At 43.8% G+C, this 17,795-nt stretch overlaps 2 protein-coding genes across 4 annotated transcripts in view; one reads left to right on the top strand and one right to left on the bottom strand.

The window, feature by feature from the left end:
* The window catches only part of BCL2 (BCL2 apoptosis regulator), a 181,287-nt gene that overhangs the window by 72,537 nt on the left and 90,955 nt on the right, over positions 1 to 17,795 (bottom strand). The window lies entirely within an intron of this gene.
* LOC310714353 (uncharacterized protein) overlaps positions 1 to 17,795 on the top strand; it is a 41,638-nt gene that overhangs the window by 5,928 nt on the left and 17,915 nt on the right. The window contains exon 2 of the mRNA XM_083519782.1: positions 1,506 to 1,569. Within this exon, the coding sequence (XP_083375908.1) occupies positions 1,506 to 1,569 (64 nt within the window). The remainder of the gene's footprint in view (positions 1 to 1,505; positions 1,570 to 17,795) is intronic.

Here is a 17,795-nt window from a genome sequence, read left to right as displayed (position 1 = left end):
ACCAACCTTCTGATCCGCAAGTTCTAGGCTCTGTGGTTTAACCCACAGCACCACCCGCGTCCTCCAACTTAATTCATAGTGTGGTGTAAAAGTTAAGGTGTTGGACAATGACCTGGGAGGCCAGGGTTCAGCCACGAATCTCACTGGGTAACCTTGGACCAGTCACCATCTCTGAGCCTAACCTATAACAACAACAACATTCTGAGGATTGTGAGAAATGTATGTGAAGTGCTTTGGGTGCTCTATAGAACTATATAAATATAAATATCATACGAACTAAATACGTGCTCATTATTAATATATTCATCCTTCCCACTCTCCCCACCCCTTAAAAACCGGCACAATCTACATCTGAAGCTTTACCATTTAATTATTTAGCTTGTGGCCTGTGCTGCTCCTTTGCCTTCAAGGGGGCAAATGCATTTTTTAATCTTTCATCTTTTAACGTCAAACCCTGCCAAGTTACTGGTGCAACCTCCGTGGAAAAGCAAAGTTGCTCACTTGGCTCGTGAGCATCCCCCAAATTTGTTCTGACAATTATGTAGCCTGGAGTGAAACAGCTGAATGACCAGGCTATTGCATCAGGCACAGCGATACCTCCACACACCTTGCTTTTTGGATTGGCTATGTGCAGGTTTTAAGCCCACAAATGCAATTTTAGTTTCACTTCAAAGATGTTTGTTATCCTTTGCTTCTTAAAACAACAACAACAAGAAGAAGCACAATCAGCCAACCACAACCCTGTAAGCTTTAGACAGGCTTCATTCTGATTAATTAATGTAGCTGGAAAACAAGAACAAATTAAACAAGAAAAAATTAAACAAGAAAAAATTAACAAGAACAAAAAGTAGTAATTACATGTACGTGAACACGAGCATTTGACAGTGCTACCCTAAGCAACCAGGAGCAAGTCCCGCTGAATTCGAAGAGGCCTACGCCCTTGTGAGCAAATTTAAGATTGCAGCCAGAATATTTGTTCTGTGGTGCTTCCTTCAGGCTCAGTGGTCATAGAGCATGTCCTTAGCTTGCAAACGGTCCCAGGTTCAGTGCCTGGCATTTTCCAAAGTAGGGCTTGGGAAAGATCCTGTATGAAACGCTGAAAAGCCATTGCGAGTCAATGGAGACAATACTGAGTTAGAAGGATCCACAGATCCAACTAGGAATAATAAGGCAGACACCCATGTCAGTAGGAACCTATCACTCATGATCCAGCAAAATTCAATGAGCTGATGCTTCTGTTTAAAGTCCTATATGGCTTAGGACCCAGGTACCTGTAGGATGCCTGCTCCTGTACTAACCTACAGATGCGCAGAGGTCCTCTTCAGAAACTCTCTTCCATGTGACCCTCCCATCTGAGATGAGGTTAGGTGAGGTGATCAGAGACAGTGCCTTCTCAGTGGTGGCGCCCCATTTGTGGAATTCCTTCCCTCAAAGAGGCCTACCTGGCATTAACCCTGTTGTCCTTCTGGCATCAGCTGAAGATGTTTTTATTTTCCTGATCCTAGGGAAGGACCCTGTGGGGTGGAATTCCAGAGGTACCTCCTGTCACCAAAGAGCCTTCCCCAACAGGTAAGACCTAAATAAGTGCTTATTATGTAGTGCAGCATGTCTGATAGCAAGCTGGCTCTCACTCCACCCTCATCTCCAAGTGGTGGCAAACCCCTGCATGTGAAGGAGTGCGCACATGATTGCCCAGGATTCCAGATGCTTGCTATGTAAATAGCTGTTGCCTACCCTGAACTTCAAAAAGAAAGTACAGAGGGTGTGGCGCTTGTTGGAGCTCTGTCTGAGCTAGCACTTAGCCACATAATCTTGCCTGTTCTGTACCTGCTTAACCTTGTAACCTGTGGTTTGCCTTATGTGCCAACCTAATTGGAAAGGGTAATTTGAAACCCTGATTTATCTTTCCCCAGCTGCCGCTTAGGAACAGAGCAGATTAGAGCTCACCTCTTTGTGGATTCACTTCCAGATGCCTGTACGTTCTAACTCAGGGGTCAGCAACCTTTTTCAGCTGTGGGCCGGTCCACCATCCCTCAGACCTTGTGGGGGGCTGGACTATATTATTTTTTTGGGGGGGTGAACGAATTCCTATGCCCCATAAATAACCCAGAGATGCATTTTAAATAAAAGGACACATTCTACTCATGTAAAAACATGCTGGTTCCCGGACCGTCCACGGGCCAGATTTAGAAGGCGATTGGGCTAGAAACTAAGGCCCCCTGGCCTCAGTCTGCCTACCCATGTTCTAACTCAGGGGCCAGCAAACTTACCGTGCCTTGGGCCGGTTTCTCCAGCGCCAATCGAACGGCGGGGGATCGCGTGCGCACACGCTATTTCCAGCGCACTTCCGGCTCGGAGGAGCACTGGAAACAGCTTGTGCGCATGTGCACGGGCCTCCTCCGACCCGGATGTACACAGGAAATAACGTGCATATACACAAGCTATTTCCGGTGCTCCTCAGACCTGGAAGTGGGCAGCCGCACAGCGCCGGTAAGAGCGGGTGGTAGGGGTCGCCGTGGGCCAGATAAACGAGTCCCTTGGGTCTTATCTGGCCTTAGTTTGGGGACAGAAGGCCCCAGGGGAAACCCCTGCCAGCCAGTGTAGACAATACTGACTAGATGGACCAATGGCCTGACTCCATATAAAATGGAATTCTATGTTCCTAAGACTTGACAGTAAGTTTATGGTGAGAAAGTGGAAAAGAAACTTCACTCACAGAACTTGCTTCAGTAAAACCATGGCACTCAAAGAACTAGCCAGGGCTCCCTGAGGATAGTGCAGACACTGATTCCTCCCTGATCCCACCTCATCCAGTTGTTTTGCAACAAGTTTTCAGACCCATATTCAAACTTCCCCTCTCCTTACCACTGTGACTTACACGGGCGACCATGTGGGTTGGTCAATGGGTGTGGTTCCAGAGGCAGAAGGGAAGATTTAGCTACCTGGCACGACGTCCCTTTCCCAGGTCCCTCTTCTGCCCTGGTTCAGACCATGCCAGCTGCATGCTCAGCCCCATGCCTAAAGGTGCTCAAATCTGGGAGTTAGTTTGGGGACCCCTGTTCTAACTGTGCCTCTGGAAAGCCTCTAGAGGTCATGTTTCACAATTTCCCCAGAACCAGACTCCAAAGGGATGGTAAGAGACAGAGCCCTCCTGACCTACTTTGCTGTTCTGGGTTATGATTATGATATTCTAGCTCCAGGTAAAGGTGTGATTGGGAGAGAAACATTTGACTCTTCTCAAATGGATGCAAAGGAACAGCAAGAGATGTGCTGAATAATTAAGTAAGTTAAATGCAAAGCAGCACTTGTAAAAAAGTGTTTGCTAGAAAGGTGGAGCAAATCCTGCCCTGTCAGCCAGGCAACATACCAGGAGGGCCAACTTGAATAAAATACAGTGGTACTTCGGGTTACAAACACTTTGGGTTACAGACTCTGCTAACCTGGAAGTAGTACCTCGGGTTAAGAACTTTACCTCAGGATGAGAACAGAAATTGTGTGTCGGTGACGCGGTGGCAGCAGGAGGCCCCATTAGCTAAAGTGGTACCTCGGGTTAAGAACAGTTTCAGGTTAAGAACAGACCTCCAGAACGAATTAAGTACTTAACCTGAGAGGTACCACTGTATTGTGGGGACCCAGGTAAACCTCACTCTGCATAACTGATCACATGACGCAGTGCACACACACCATTTGAATGAGAATGCCCAGTGCTTTTTTTCCTTAAAAAATGTTTAGTGGTACTCTCATTTTCCTACTCATATTGAAATACTACCCCTCAATAAGGCCAAACTTAGATTCATAAAATGTTTAGGGCTATGCGTACCCCTGCGTACCCCCACAAAAAAGCACTGAGAAGGCCTGTCAATATTTGTGGGGGCCTGGCCCCCTCAACCTAGACGTTGGCTCCTATGCAACATACTGACCACATTGTGGTCACTTCCTGCCGCTCCTTGAGGATCAAAAGACAGAATATAAATCTTCTAAGTAAATACCCTGTAATGTCAGAGTACAATAAACATGGAAAATGAGAAGTTTCAGTTTGTTATTAAAATACTTCCAATCATTCATCAGCACCTTGAATTGGTTAATCTCCATCTTGCACTGGTTATGACAGCTGGATGGATGCTCTCAAAGGCTCTCAAAGATGAGTGAAGACTGATTTGCAGAAGTGAGTTATGAGCTCTGCCTCTGCCTTTATTGGTCAGGAACAATACAGATTGTACCTCCGTATTTGCTCACTAGTCTTTCATACAGTGAAATCTATTGAGTTTTTCCTCTATTTTTGTGTGTGTGCCTTTTTTTAACACCAGCACTCCAATCTAGCGGAGGAAATCTGAAAGCAGCTTCTGTCTGCATTCAGACATAACAGAAAACCATAGTGCAGTGCAACACGAAGAAGCCATGGGTTTTGGTGCTTCCCTTATCTTTTCATCCTCTGGTGCAGCCACAGAATCATAGAACTGTAGAGTTGAAAGGGACACCAAGGGTCATCTAGTCCAACCCCCTGCAATGATGGGTTTGGAAGCATTTGCTTCCATTTTCAACTAACTACACTTTGTCAGTTTGTATGTTAGTTTTAACCACAGTTCATCTAAATAAGCCAACTTCAAGTCCTGGTTTCTGATCCTGGCTTCTTTGGGTAAACCCCCGTTAAACCTAACCACAGTTTACCATGTTCAGACAAAATGGTAAACTGGGATTAGCTAAAAATGGAATTTGATGTTTCTGATCTTCTCCTTATGGTTGTGCCAGAGGAGACAGGTGGAAAAGGTTCAGCTAGGTGCTGTTGCACAAATCCAAAAACATAAAACTATTCTGTATCCTTGTACTTTTATTTAAAATGCATCTCTGGGTTATTTGTGGGGCATAGGAATTCGTTCATTTTTATTTTTATTTTCAAAATATAGTCCGGCCCCCCACAAGGTCTGAGGGACAGTGGACCGGCCTTCTGCTGAAAAAGTTTGCTGACTCCTGGACTCTTAATGGATGGCCCTAAGCTAGGCCGTAGAGTGGCCAATTATACTTTATGGAGGATATTCCTCATATTTAAATGTTATGCCAACCCATGCCCTCTTTTTTCGTTGATGAATTTCCTTTCTAACCATGTGTCCCCCTACTAGGCCTTTACAAAGCTGGACAAAAAAGGCTAGCTGTGCTTAATACTGTGAAATAGGGTCCTTGGCGAGACAAATCAGGGGTGGATACATATAATATTATCTAAACCTGCCATTGTGATCTTTCAGTTGACTTTAATTATCCTGTCGAGAGAACACGGCATAATTTATCTCATTTGTCTGGCTTCTACCACCGTGAATAAATGATTAATACTAGATATCAGATCAAAAAGAAGGCGAGACACAAAGAACCAAGAATAGCTCAAAACCCAGCAATTAAAGAAATAGATATATGGCATGTATATCAACATAGTGTCAGATGCGGTTTCTGTACTACATGAACAAACACAACTTTACAATTTCGAGCCATCCATCAAGATGATTTCACGCACTAAGTGCTTCAAGTCTGCATAGCTAATTCCTTTATATTTAACCTTAGTACCTTGTTCTCGTTCTCTCTCTCTCTTCTGAATGCGTAATTTATAATGGGCACTAATCCACTGCATTGATTTCTATAGTACACAATATATATTGTATACTATATATAAAGACAAACACATACCTAGATGTGTATCTCAGAAAAGGCCAGCTGGAGTCTTGTGATCTAAGTCAGGCCCAGGAGAAAAGCAAATTTTGATCAAGTGTTTCTGGGGCTGGGGGGCTATTTTCAAAAGGGGTTATTTTGTGTGTAGGTTTATATAAGATACAGAAAACAGACAAGATTCAGGAGTTCCATTCTGCAGCTAGATCTCCCACCCACGTCACCTCTGCTCCAGCCTTGAGAGGTATTCTGCATTTTATTATTACTACTCTCTTTCGTTGGCCACTGTTGAAAACAGAATACTGAACCAAAAACAAACCACTGTGTTGCAATAAGTACTAATCACAACAATGCAAACACAACACGTAGGCTAATAGTTAGTAGAAAATATATAATAGAATAATGTTATCATTCAAATTACAGTGGTACCACAGGTTAAGTACTTAATTCGTTCCAGAGGTCCGTACTTAACCTGAAACTGTTCTTAACTTGAAGCACCACTTTAGTTAATGGGGCCTCCTGCTGCTGCCATGCCGCCAGAGCACGATTTCTGTTCTCATCCTGAAGCAAAGTTCTTAACCTGAAGCACTATTTCTGGGGTAGCGGAGTCTGTAACCTGAAGCGTATGTAACCTGAAGGGTATGTAACCTGAGGTACCACTGTATAGGAGCAAGCTAATCAAAGTTTATAAATACAATATAACAGAGTGGTAGCGATTGAGGGCACAAGGAGAAGGGGACGACAGAGGACAAGATGGTTGGACAGTATTCTCGAAGCTACCAGCATGAGTTTGACCAAACTGCGGGAGGCAGTGGAAGACAGGAGTGTCTGGCGTGCTCTGGTCCATGGGGTCACGAAGAGTCGGACATGACTAAACGACTAAACAACAACAACAACAAAGCGAGGACCGTCAAGCCGTGTGTTCAAAACAGGACAGTCTCACAATAGTCTTTCAAAAGTATCAACCGAAGACGTCTCAAAAGTTTCAAAAGTAAAGTCTCTCAATAGTTTTTCAAAAGTTTCAACGGAAGACGTCTCAAAAGCCTCAAAAGGACAGTGTCTCCGGAATGATACTACTGTTTCGTAATAGTCTTCATCAGCCAATATTTTTCAACAGAATATGTAAGTAAGATTCATGCTAAGGATCAGTGCTCACTAGATAGAGTAATTTGGATGATATCATTATTCTATTATATATTTTCTGCTAACTATTAGCCCACGTGTTGTGTTTGTATTGTTGTGGAAACAGAACATTGGCATACGTCAGGAATGGAAGCCTACGGTCCCTAAATTTCCCATCCTCTCTACTGGCTACGTTGTCTGGGGCTGATGGAATTAAGAGCCCAGCTTTTGAAGAGCCACAGTTTACGCATCCCTGGACTGCAAGGACCTTAGTCTGATTCAACAAGGCGATTCTCAGGTTTCTGATGCTCGCTGCGAATTTATTATAATGCCAAGTTTGTTCTTTGCAGTCCACTATCAAGCATTCCATTCAATTAACTAATGTGTTTCGTATTTCACAAGGACAGAAAGCTATTTGTGAACTCAGATGGGCAGCGATATAATGGAAGCACTTCAGAATCTAATTTAGACAAGGAATAACAGCGGATACCTTAAAAGGAGGGGAAAAAATGATCTGCCTGGCAGCATTGTTCTGCACAACTTACAACAAAAGATGTGTTTGTTCTGCCAAGTCTTTCCCTCTCCGGTCGGCATTAATCATGGAAGCAAAATGCAAAACATTACACTCATTCTTTGCAGCTAATTAACCATTCATAAAGATGATTATATCACTGTCTGCACTGCAAGCACCTGTAGAGACAGAAAACAACATCCATGGACAATAAATTTAGATTCGGTTTGGGAGACTGGATAAAGATTTCTGCCCATTAAAAGCCATGCATGTCTGAAACATTTTCCATAGAGAAAGGAAGGCGAGGGAAGCAAAGAATCATAATGGTTTCACAAGACACAACTGGATAACTCTAGGAAAGACTTTTCTTTTCTTTTCATCTGGTGCCTACAAAAGCTCAAGCCGCAGTATTACCTTATAGGTTGCCATAGGATAGTTTGGGATAACTATGCCACGGAAGCTAAACAGGAGTTTCAGCAGAATCAAACCCACCCCCACTGAAAACAGCAGTATTCGCAGGCGGCTAGATCACATGGAGATCAGCAGCTCAAGTATGCAGCAAATTTAACAGCAGCCTGAGAAATTTCAGAAGAAAAAGCGATAGCATCACTGCAGGCCGGGGCATGTATCATGTGAATCAAGTGCTTTTGCCAGACAGAAGCAGCAGCACCAGGGGGAAAAGCTACTGCGGACTGGAACTCCGAAAGTTAAATTCATCACTTGCTTTGCATGTTGCAAATGAAAAGCTGAAGGGAAGGGGATACTGTTCTAGAATTTCTAAAATGTGACACAGTTCCACTGAGGGCATCCGCATAACTCTTTTCACCTTCCTGGCCAAATGGAAATGTATTTTCATGTAACCACCTGTTGAAAATAGGTACAGTATTTATCAGGATGCATAGATCTTTGTATTTCCTCTTCAGGGGTGCGGGGTTAGTCCAAGATGTTTTGCTGCTTGAGGCAAAGGACTAGATGATGCCTCCCCTATTTGTGTTTACAGAACAGGCAAAATGCGTATGGAATGCCAGGCAGATCACCAACTTTGTTAGTCTTGAGAACAGCTAATTAATTTGGTGGTATATGTTGAATTAAGCCTCCTGCCTCCTTTCCCAAAGATGCAACTGTCAGCAATCATACAGTACATGCAAATCGTTGGATCATTGCTGTTATCTACAGTTCCGTTAATCTGACCACTAAGTTACTTCACAGGCTGCTAAGAATGCTCATTTGTGCTTTATGATTTTATACAGACTAATAAGAATGCACACGGGAGCAGGAGTTGCACAGTTCCTAAGAGCCTCTGGCCAGCAACAGATTTTAAACAGAAGCCATATTTGAAATGAAGTAGGCCAAGGAGCAGCCTCATTGGCTGCTGCCACAGATGAACTCCCAAAATCTGAAACATTAAGAGGGATTGTAGTGTCCATGCTGTAGCCAATGCTTCCAGATATTTTGGACCACAACTGTCATCACCTGCAGCCAGCATGGTCACTGGCAGGGTTTCCTAATCTTGGATCTCCAGTTGCGGTTGGACTACAGCTCCCATCATCCCTGACCACTGGTGGGAGTCGTAACTCAACAGCAGCTGGTGACCCAAGATTGAGAAACAACGGATGGTGGGAATTGTACTCCAGAACATCTGGAGGGTAGCAGGTTGGATAGCCATGGTGGTATTTATACAGAACAAGGAGTCCATATAGACAACAGTCTCCTATGTTCCAAAGGACACTTTGACCAGTGTGGACACCAGCAGAGACCTGGAAGAGCTCTTTCTTTAGGTACCTCAGCTTCCCACCAATGTTTTGGGTCTTTGCTTGCACAAAGGCAAAGGTGTGTAAAGGAAGGACTCTGATGGAACCACTGGGGAAGGGGATTGAAAAGCCCTTTGCCCATGTCTTATACTTTAAAAAATAATTGGCTGAGGTGCAGAATGGCATGTGTGACACTGGATCATGAGCTATGCAAGGGACTTCTGGTTGTTGGGCAGCAGGGGGTATGACATCAGGTAGGTCTTTAGTTGCCCATCCCAAGTGAGTCAATAAATCCCTACCTCAATTTTCATTCCAGCCACATGAACTTAACTGGGTGGTCTTGGTCAGGTTTTAACTCAAACTCAGAACCTGCATCAATGTGGGAAGGATTATATCATCAGCATCCAGCATCATCACTATTATCATCATCACCTTAACTGAACATAACTGAGATAATGTAACGCTAAGGTGTTTGGGGTTTTTTTCTGGCTAATTTAAAACCAAAGTCTGGTTTGAAGGTATGACACCAAGCTGATTTTTGCACCCACAGGAGAAAGAGCCAGAAGATGTATCTATTTAACCTGGATTTACGATTTGGGTCAGGAACTAGGGCGAGTGTTTCTGAGTAAACAGTGGGTGGTAGCAGGCAGCAACTGGCTGACAACAGGCACGTCCAGATGGATGTGTTTTTATTCAATAAACACATTTGCCATATGCTAAGATGATGCATTTTAAACCTGCCCCAGTTTCACATTGCACTTTGTACTTTAATGCACGTTCATTATTATAGCATTATTACTGTTGTTGTTGTTTTTAAGGATATGATCTGGTCAAAGTTAAGTGCTTTTAAGTTTCATTGACTTCAAAAGGCAAGAGATGCACAGGCCGGCATACTTTCCACTGTAATCAATGGGGCTTAATATGCTTAACTTTGCTCACAATGTTTTAAAGAAATGCAGTATGCTGGAAAGAAACACCAGAAAGAAGCCCATTTATTTTTTTACCAGGGCAGATCATGTTAATAAGTGATTTGTTTTTGTAGTGAAACCAGTGCAACAAGTAACCACGGTAAATTAGAGTATCTGAAAAAGGGGGATTTCCAGCAGTCACTTATATTAGCAGTCTTTCTAGTTTCAAAATGAGAGTATTTTAAAAGGCTGATTTGTCATTAAAAAAAATGAAACTGCCTGAACTAATTTGCAAATTGCTGCATACCAACCTAGGGGATTCCCATGTCTGCAAACAAGCCTAAAAAAAAAAGTCCCCCTCCCCTCTGGCCACAACAAACTATATTAACTGTTGCATTTGATTCCTTGTGTTTGCTTGCTCTCCCTTTCAGTGTATCTGACATGTTTGGGCTGATTTAAGTTGCTTGAACCAGACTGATTTGAAGGTTGCAACTCTTCCAACTGGCATAGGAAAGCACGGATGAGTAAGGGTTCTAAGGATTCATGTGGGATGGTTTGGTGAATGAGGACTTCAAGGAGACCGCTGTGGTTTCTTGGGTCAAAGAGGGAAGTGGTGTTCTTTTAGAACCCATGGTTGATGGATTCGCACTGAACTGGTAAACTTCCCAGTGTTGGGTGCCACATGCATCTGAATACCAACTGCTGGGAATCACAACTGGGGAGAGTGCTGCTGTATTCAGGTCTTGCTTTTGGGTTTCCCAAGAGACATCTGGTTGGCTCCTGTGAGAACAGGAAGCCAGACTAGATGGGTCTTTGGCCTTTTATGTTCTTACGCACTGATGCAAAATTCAGCTGCTGGTATATTCCAGAACTGCCTTGGCCAATCATCCAGTCCTAATTTACACAGCTATGAGTCTTGCTCTCTTATAATTCAACTAGTTGCTGTATTTAAAACGGGGTGCTATCAATAAGCAAGCAGAAGTCATTCTTGGAGGCTACTCATGTCAAACATTAAGGGAGATTATGTTCCTGTTTGGGTCACTTGCTTGAAATCTTTGGCTTGTATTCCACCTGGGATGTGCAGGAGACTATAAATACTTATTGAGAAATTATAATTGTGGGGGCACAGTAAACACATATGCATGGGTTATTACATTATTACATTACATTATTTTCATGAGCTAAGCTTTAGGCACTCAGTGGACAGCTTTACATCAATCTCAAAGCACTTCCATGCTTCGCGAAGCTCTTGTGTTCGCCAGAGGTCCACACTGTTTCCTACAGTGAATACATGAAGTACAAATGAAAGGAACACTTCTGGAAATGCATGTACCCAGGAACCCTGGTGGGATCATAGTTCCTCTCCACATGTACACAAGGGCTCCAGGGTGTTTATCTATTGTTCATGGTTTTATGATTCTGCTGTGAAAATTGTAATGCCCATTTCTTTGTGGCAAATGTGACTGCTATAGTAGATAAAAAGATGATTAAGCAGAGATAGGATAGAGCTTTATAAAATTATAGGGATTGATAGGGAGAAAGAATGCATTCTCCCACTCAGCACTGGAGTTCAGGATCACCCATTGGAACTGATTCTTAGTAGATTTGGTGGAGAGCAAAAATGGTACTTTCCCACCAATTAAGGAATTGGTTGCCATAAGCTGTGGCGGTGGTCCCTGCCTTCACTGAGATGACACAGATCCACTGAAGGCTTGGGTTAGATGGCCATTATCCACAAAAGCGAAATATTCAGAGACAGAGTCCCTCTGAACACCAGTCATGCAATGGAGGAGACACAACAACAAAGAAGGACTGTTGCCCTCATGCTCTAGTTGTGCGGTCTCCAAAGGCATCTGAGTGGTCATTGCTGGAAATGGTGTGTGAAGACTGCTAGATGTTTCCTTGGTCTGATAAAGGTGTGCTTTCCTCATGCTATGTTCAAGCTGCTTGAGGGACTTTCTATGCAGTACAATCACTATGTGGAGACTGGCTTAAACATCCTCTGTGCATCAAACCCACCATGTGGTTTTGCCTGCTGAATCACCCCAACTGCAGATAGAAAGGGGGGGGTCACATGATGTGATCCTCCCCAGCTGCAAACCAATCCCTGCACATAAATGAGCATGCTACGCACTTTCTTTCCCCACTCCTAAATCCAGCCTTCCAAGTTGTTTCACATACCTGCACATCATCTATTATTTGGCCCCACAATTTGAAAAACGAACAATAAAATTCATTCCTAGCATTCCCTAGAGCAGGTGTGGGGAACCTTTTGCCCCCCCCCAATAGGTTGCCGAACTACAACTTCCATGATCCCTGAATCTTGCTGGGGCTGATGGGAGTTGTAGTTTAGGAACATCTGGAGGGCCAAAGGTTCCTCACAGCTGCCCTAGAGGAAGTCTTCCCTTCCTTACAAATCTCCTTATTTATGAGAAGAAGGTGGAAGGGTATATGCGTTTCCTGCAAAAAGTTCCCTGGGATCTTCAGATAAGACTGGGGGCGGGGGGGAGGGGAACCTGCCTAAAGCTCCAAAAGTGCCAGAAGTGAGACAGAACAAACAACGACCTGTAAGAAACCTTTCTGTGCTTCTATGAGAGAAACCAGTATTGATTGTATGTTAAGGGGAGATTTAGATTGAGGGGAAGAACAAGGACCAGGTCTGCTGCAGAGAAAGAAGAAGAAGAAGAGTTTGGATTTGATATCCCGCTTTATCACTACCCAAAGGAGTCTCAAAGCGGCTAACATTCTCCTTTCCCTTCCTCCCCCACAACAAACACTCTGTGAGGTGAGTGAGGCTGAGAGACTTCAGAGAAGTGTGACTAGCCCAAGGTCACCCAGCAGCTGCATGTGGAGGAGCGGAGACACGAACCCGGTTCCCCAGATTACAAATCCACCACTCTTAACCACTACACCACACTGGCTCTCAAGAAAGGCTGCACACTGCAGCAACACATCTAAGCAAGGCAATGTCCTAGCCCGTCTCTCAGAAGAGCCCCTCAGGAACTTCTGGTGATCATAACAATGTGGTTTTCAAATGTGTTGCTTTGAAAGGTCAGCTCCATCACCAGCCACCTTCCACCCCTGAACATTGAAAGCATAGAGGACACACATTGACTCATACGTATTGTGCATTGTCTCATTTGCATTTGGTGAAATCCCTGCGTGGGCCCAATTTAGTAACCAAGTATAGCACCAATTATCTCCCTAGGCAATACGTACTTTCTAAATGCAGCTGCTGCGCTTTTCTAAAACAAACACTCACCCCATTCTGCCTTGCTAAATCATCCATGGTGCGACTTTTGCTGTTATAAACATGTGGGTTAGCAGACACTCAGAAGAAAAAGAAGAAGGGGAGACAAGCAGCAGCAGATAACTGCCCGGCAAAAACATCCCTCTTCTCCCAGGCTTTTGGCTAATTAAGCAATCAATGGCCTTTTAAAGTGGGTAATGTTTTGTTTGTCATTATGAATTTTTGCGTTTTTATGCCGTAAACTGCCCTGCGATCCTCCGACGAAGGGAGCTATAAAACATACATATAGACATTAGTCTCTGGTACATTTCTTTTCTTTCTTTCTTTCTTTCTTTCTTTCTTTCTTTCTTTCTTTTTTTTTTGCATCCTCCCAACAGGAAATATAATCAGATAATCAGTAGTGGAAGGATGTTAATCTAACTGGAAAAAAATCACAAGGGAACAGCTGCTGCATCATTTTAACAAATCCTTCCAAGCTCTCTGTACTGAGCACTGAGCTGATGCCTCTGCTGGCCTTTCATTCATGCTAAACTGATTTACCAAAACTGGGCACAACAGGGCTGGAGACCTATGACCCTTCAAGTGTTGCTCAGCTGCTACAGCTCTGACCATCCACGATAGGTTCCCTACCAGTTGAACTAAAGGGTCAGTACAAACAACTATTAGCCAGTGTGGTGTAGTGGTTAAGAGCAGTGGACTCGTAATCTGGTGAACTGGGTTCGCTTCCCCACTCCTCCACATGCAGCTGCTGGGTGAGCTTGGGCTAGTCACACTTCTCTGAAGTCTCTCAGCCTCACACACCTCACAGAGTGTTTGTTGTGGGGGAGGAAAGGAAAGGAGATTGTTAGCCACTTTGAGACTCCCTAAGGGGAGTGAAAGGCGGGATATCAAGTCCAAACTCTTCTTAGCCGGGTAACAGAGGGCATGTAACTGCTTGGTCTGCTGTCTGTCCAAGCACAACCAGGCCACAATTTCACCACACACCTGCACCTCCTGGGAGCAGTGCTGGCCCACCCAATAGCCGAGGTGAATCCCTTGCCTCAGACGGCGGTTCAAGAGGAGCAGCAGATCCGTATCTCCTCAGCCTGTGCACCGCTGCCGTGCCTGCCCACAAAGATGCCCACTGCTGCAGCTGCCACTAAGAGTGAAGCATGGTGGGCAAGGTGGCCCTAGATGTCTTATACATAGTACTGAATCTTTTTATTTTTATTGTTTTACATACTGTGGGTTGTATCTAATGTCATACAACCCACATGTCCATGAATTTCAGTGCATCTGCTTTTTTTTCCCTACAAAAAGAGGTGCCAGTATTCACCATTAAGTTGTTACAGTAAGTGCCACACTTTTTAACAACAACAACAACAACAAAAAGAGGTGCCAGTACTATGTACCCTTGAGTACCCATTGGTGGAAAAAACCCACTTCGTGTCATAGTCAGAGCAGGATGCACTGAAATTCGTGGACATGTCTAACTTAGGTCCATTAAGTTCAATGCGTCCACTGTCTGTGGAAGTTAGTTGGGTACAGCCATATACTGTCCAGTTTTGTTTCACTTTTCTTCACTTTGGGGGGGGGGGGAAGGAAGCCATACAATTGCTTTACTCACTGGTAACAATTTGTTATACACTTTAACATAGGGTAGGGATGCGGGTGGCGCTGTGGGTTAAACCACAGAGCCTAGCACTTGCCAATCAGAAGGTCGGTGGTTTGAATCCCAGCGACGGGGTGAGCTCCCATTGCTCGGTCCCTGCTCCTGCCAACCTAGCAGTTTGAAAGAATGCTGAAGTGCAAGTAGATAAATAGGTACTGCTCCGGCGGGAAGGTAAACGGCGTTTCGGTGTGCTGCTCTGGTTCGCCAGAAGCGGCTTAGTCATGCTGGCCACATGACCCGGAAGCTGTATGCCGGCTCCCTCGGCCAATAAAGCGAGATGAGCGCCGCAACCACAGAGTCAGCCACGACTGGACCTAATGGTCAGGAGTCCCTTTACCTTTACCTTTACCTTTAACATAGGGTAACACTAGAAGCAGCCATTCTCTTAGATGTTCTTGTTGTTTCTCTGGGGACAGCACCTAACCGTGGGGAACTTTGTAGTTTTATGAGATCATCTGATTAGCGGGGAAGCAGAAGACACATATCTAGATTTGCAAATGACGTGTCTATGACCAGTACACATTTCCCTCACTTGTTTCAGTAAGTTAGGATTATTTTTCATTTCAGAAGGAAAGGCATGAGGTTGCTCTGTGGTTCATAAACTCAGAACATAATGAGCATTAGGGGAAAACAAATACCGTACTTTTCCGTGTATAACACTAGGGTTGGTTTTTTTTAACTGAAAAATATTTTTTAAAAAGGGAGGGTAGTCTTATACGCAGGGGCAATCTCTCCCCATTTTCTTAACCCCCCAAAATAGGGGGCGTCTTATACACGGGGGGCGTGTTATATATGGAAAAATACAGTACATGAAACCCTCACCCATATGTGGTGTGTGAATGTGCGTGCATGCATGCAATTTACAATAGAGCCCAAAGAAAATAGGATTTCAGCACAAGAGAAAGTGGGGGATTGACTTTATCTATTCCACAGAACGTTAAGGATCTCACAATGGGCAAAATCTAGGCAAATGTAAGCCCCCTTTCAACATGATGCTATCTATGATTGCTCAGATGTAACTCCTGCTAAGCCAAGTGAGACTCATGCCCAGGTAAATGTGCATAGGATTGCAGCAGTTGAGTCCCACTGATTTCAATGAAAATGTAAGGATGGGTTTGCACTTCTCTCATTGAAATCAGTGGAGCTTTATCGGAACTACATTGTGCAATGTGTTCAGAACAGGTGTCTTGAGAAAAGGAACAGATTAGATGGGGGCCAATAAGCAGAACAGAGACAAGTTAGAGATTTTGATGGTGAATTATGCTGTTCTGGTCATGCAGAGGAACCCCCAAGGCAGCACCAGAGTTAACACCTTGTTTCTGACCAAGAATCAAGGTGGAAGGAAGCCTTTTGAGCTTCTGCATCCAGTCCATGTCTTCTGGGCTCCACAGCTTTTTGAGAACTACAGTACTTAAAGGGCCTACAGACGGGTATTTCTTCTGTGCTCCCTGTCTGCCTGTCTGGTGAACTTCCTGGTACAACTTAGCTGAATACCACCCTCTGGGATTAATTTTAGGTGGTGTACTAAGTGGGAAAAGTCAACAGAACCTGAATTAGGTAGTGGTTGGATAGAATGTACCACCAATGCAGACCTTACAATTTAAATACAGTGGTACCTCAGGTTAAGTACTTAATTCGTTCCAGAGGTCCGTACTTAACCTGAAACTGTTCTTAACCTGAAGCACCACTTTAGGTAATGGGGTCTCCCACTGCTGCCGCACCGCCGGAGCACAATTTCTGTTCTCATCCTGACGCAAAGTTCTTAACCTGAAGCACTATTTCTGGGTTAGCGGAGTTTGTAACCTGAAGCGTATGTAACCTGAAGCATATGTAACACGAGGTACCACTGTACCTCTCTATAACTCTTCTCCTCCCCACTCCCTGCTTTGCTTAACATCTACGCTTGTGAAGAATTCAAAAGAACTCAGAAGATTACTCATTAGTTAGCCTAATAAAAGGCATTGCCCTACTATGAATTTTGGAATATTATGAATTTTGGAGTACAAATATCCCAAAATTCTTGATGTAGGGAATGAGGGTTTGGGTCAGAGATAGCAGCTTGCCTAAGGACATGTTGTGGCTACTACAACATAACATATTTGGTGTAAAAAAAGAAAAGAAAAAAGGTTAAACTAAAACCATGCACAAGCTAAGTTGCAGTAGAATGTGTGGGTTTGTATATACAAAGTGTGTAGGAATGAGGAGCAAAGACAATTGTGAGTGTATATATAGCGTATTGTTTTGTAGAAGGGCATACCCATTCCCACAAGAATGGGAATGAGACAACATTTGATTGGATCCACATGTGGTTTAGCTACTTAAAATGCTACATTATGTTGAAGAGAGGAAGTGCCATTGTTAACAATATTCAGTCCAGTCAGCTGGACTCAATAAAATAAATTAAAGCAAAACCCCAACTTAAGCAATGTTTTTTAATTGAATCAAATCCTTAAACATGAAAAGAATTCTTTCCAACTGGTTCATGATGTAGACAAAAGTATTCCAAAGACACTCCGTTAAACCAGAAATTCTATGTGGTACAAATTTAACAACCACGCAGGTCTTTTCTGACCAATGTTTTACTCACAATCATGATTAGATATAAATTTTTACAGTACTAAAGAACGTAAAATCTAGTCAACCGCCCTGATGAGCTGTACTTCCTGCTGTGTTCACGTGGAAGCTACTTACACATATGGGGTGCCCCATTTATGTCAACAAAGGGCAACTGGTTCCATCATACAAAGGACCGTCCATAGCTGTGCCCCCACTGGAATGAACAGAGCAGCCTTCGCAGATGGGTGGTATTCTAGACACACACCAGAGTTGCTGCACTGGGATGACTGCCTAACATTTCAGTTTCATAAAAGTCCAATTTAGGAGTCATTCCTGTGAAGTCAATGAACTGAGAATCTTTAATGCATACCATGAGCTTCAGGGACAATCCATG

Source organism: Podarcis liolepis (genome assembly GCF_965112155.1).
Source record: "Podarcis liolepis genome assembly, chromosome: 8".
NCBI lineage: Eukaryota > Metazoa > Chordata > Lepidosauria > Squamata > Lacertidae > Podarcis > Podarcis liolepis.
Note: the sequence above shows the minus strand (reverse complement) of the source record. Positions and strands in the feature narration are given on the sequence as shown.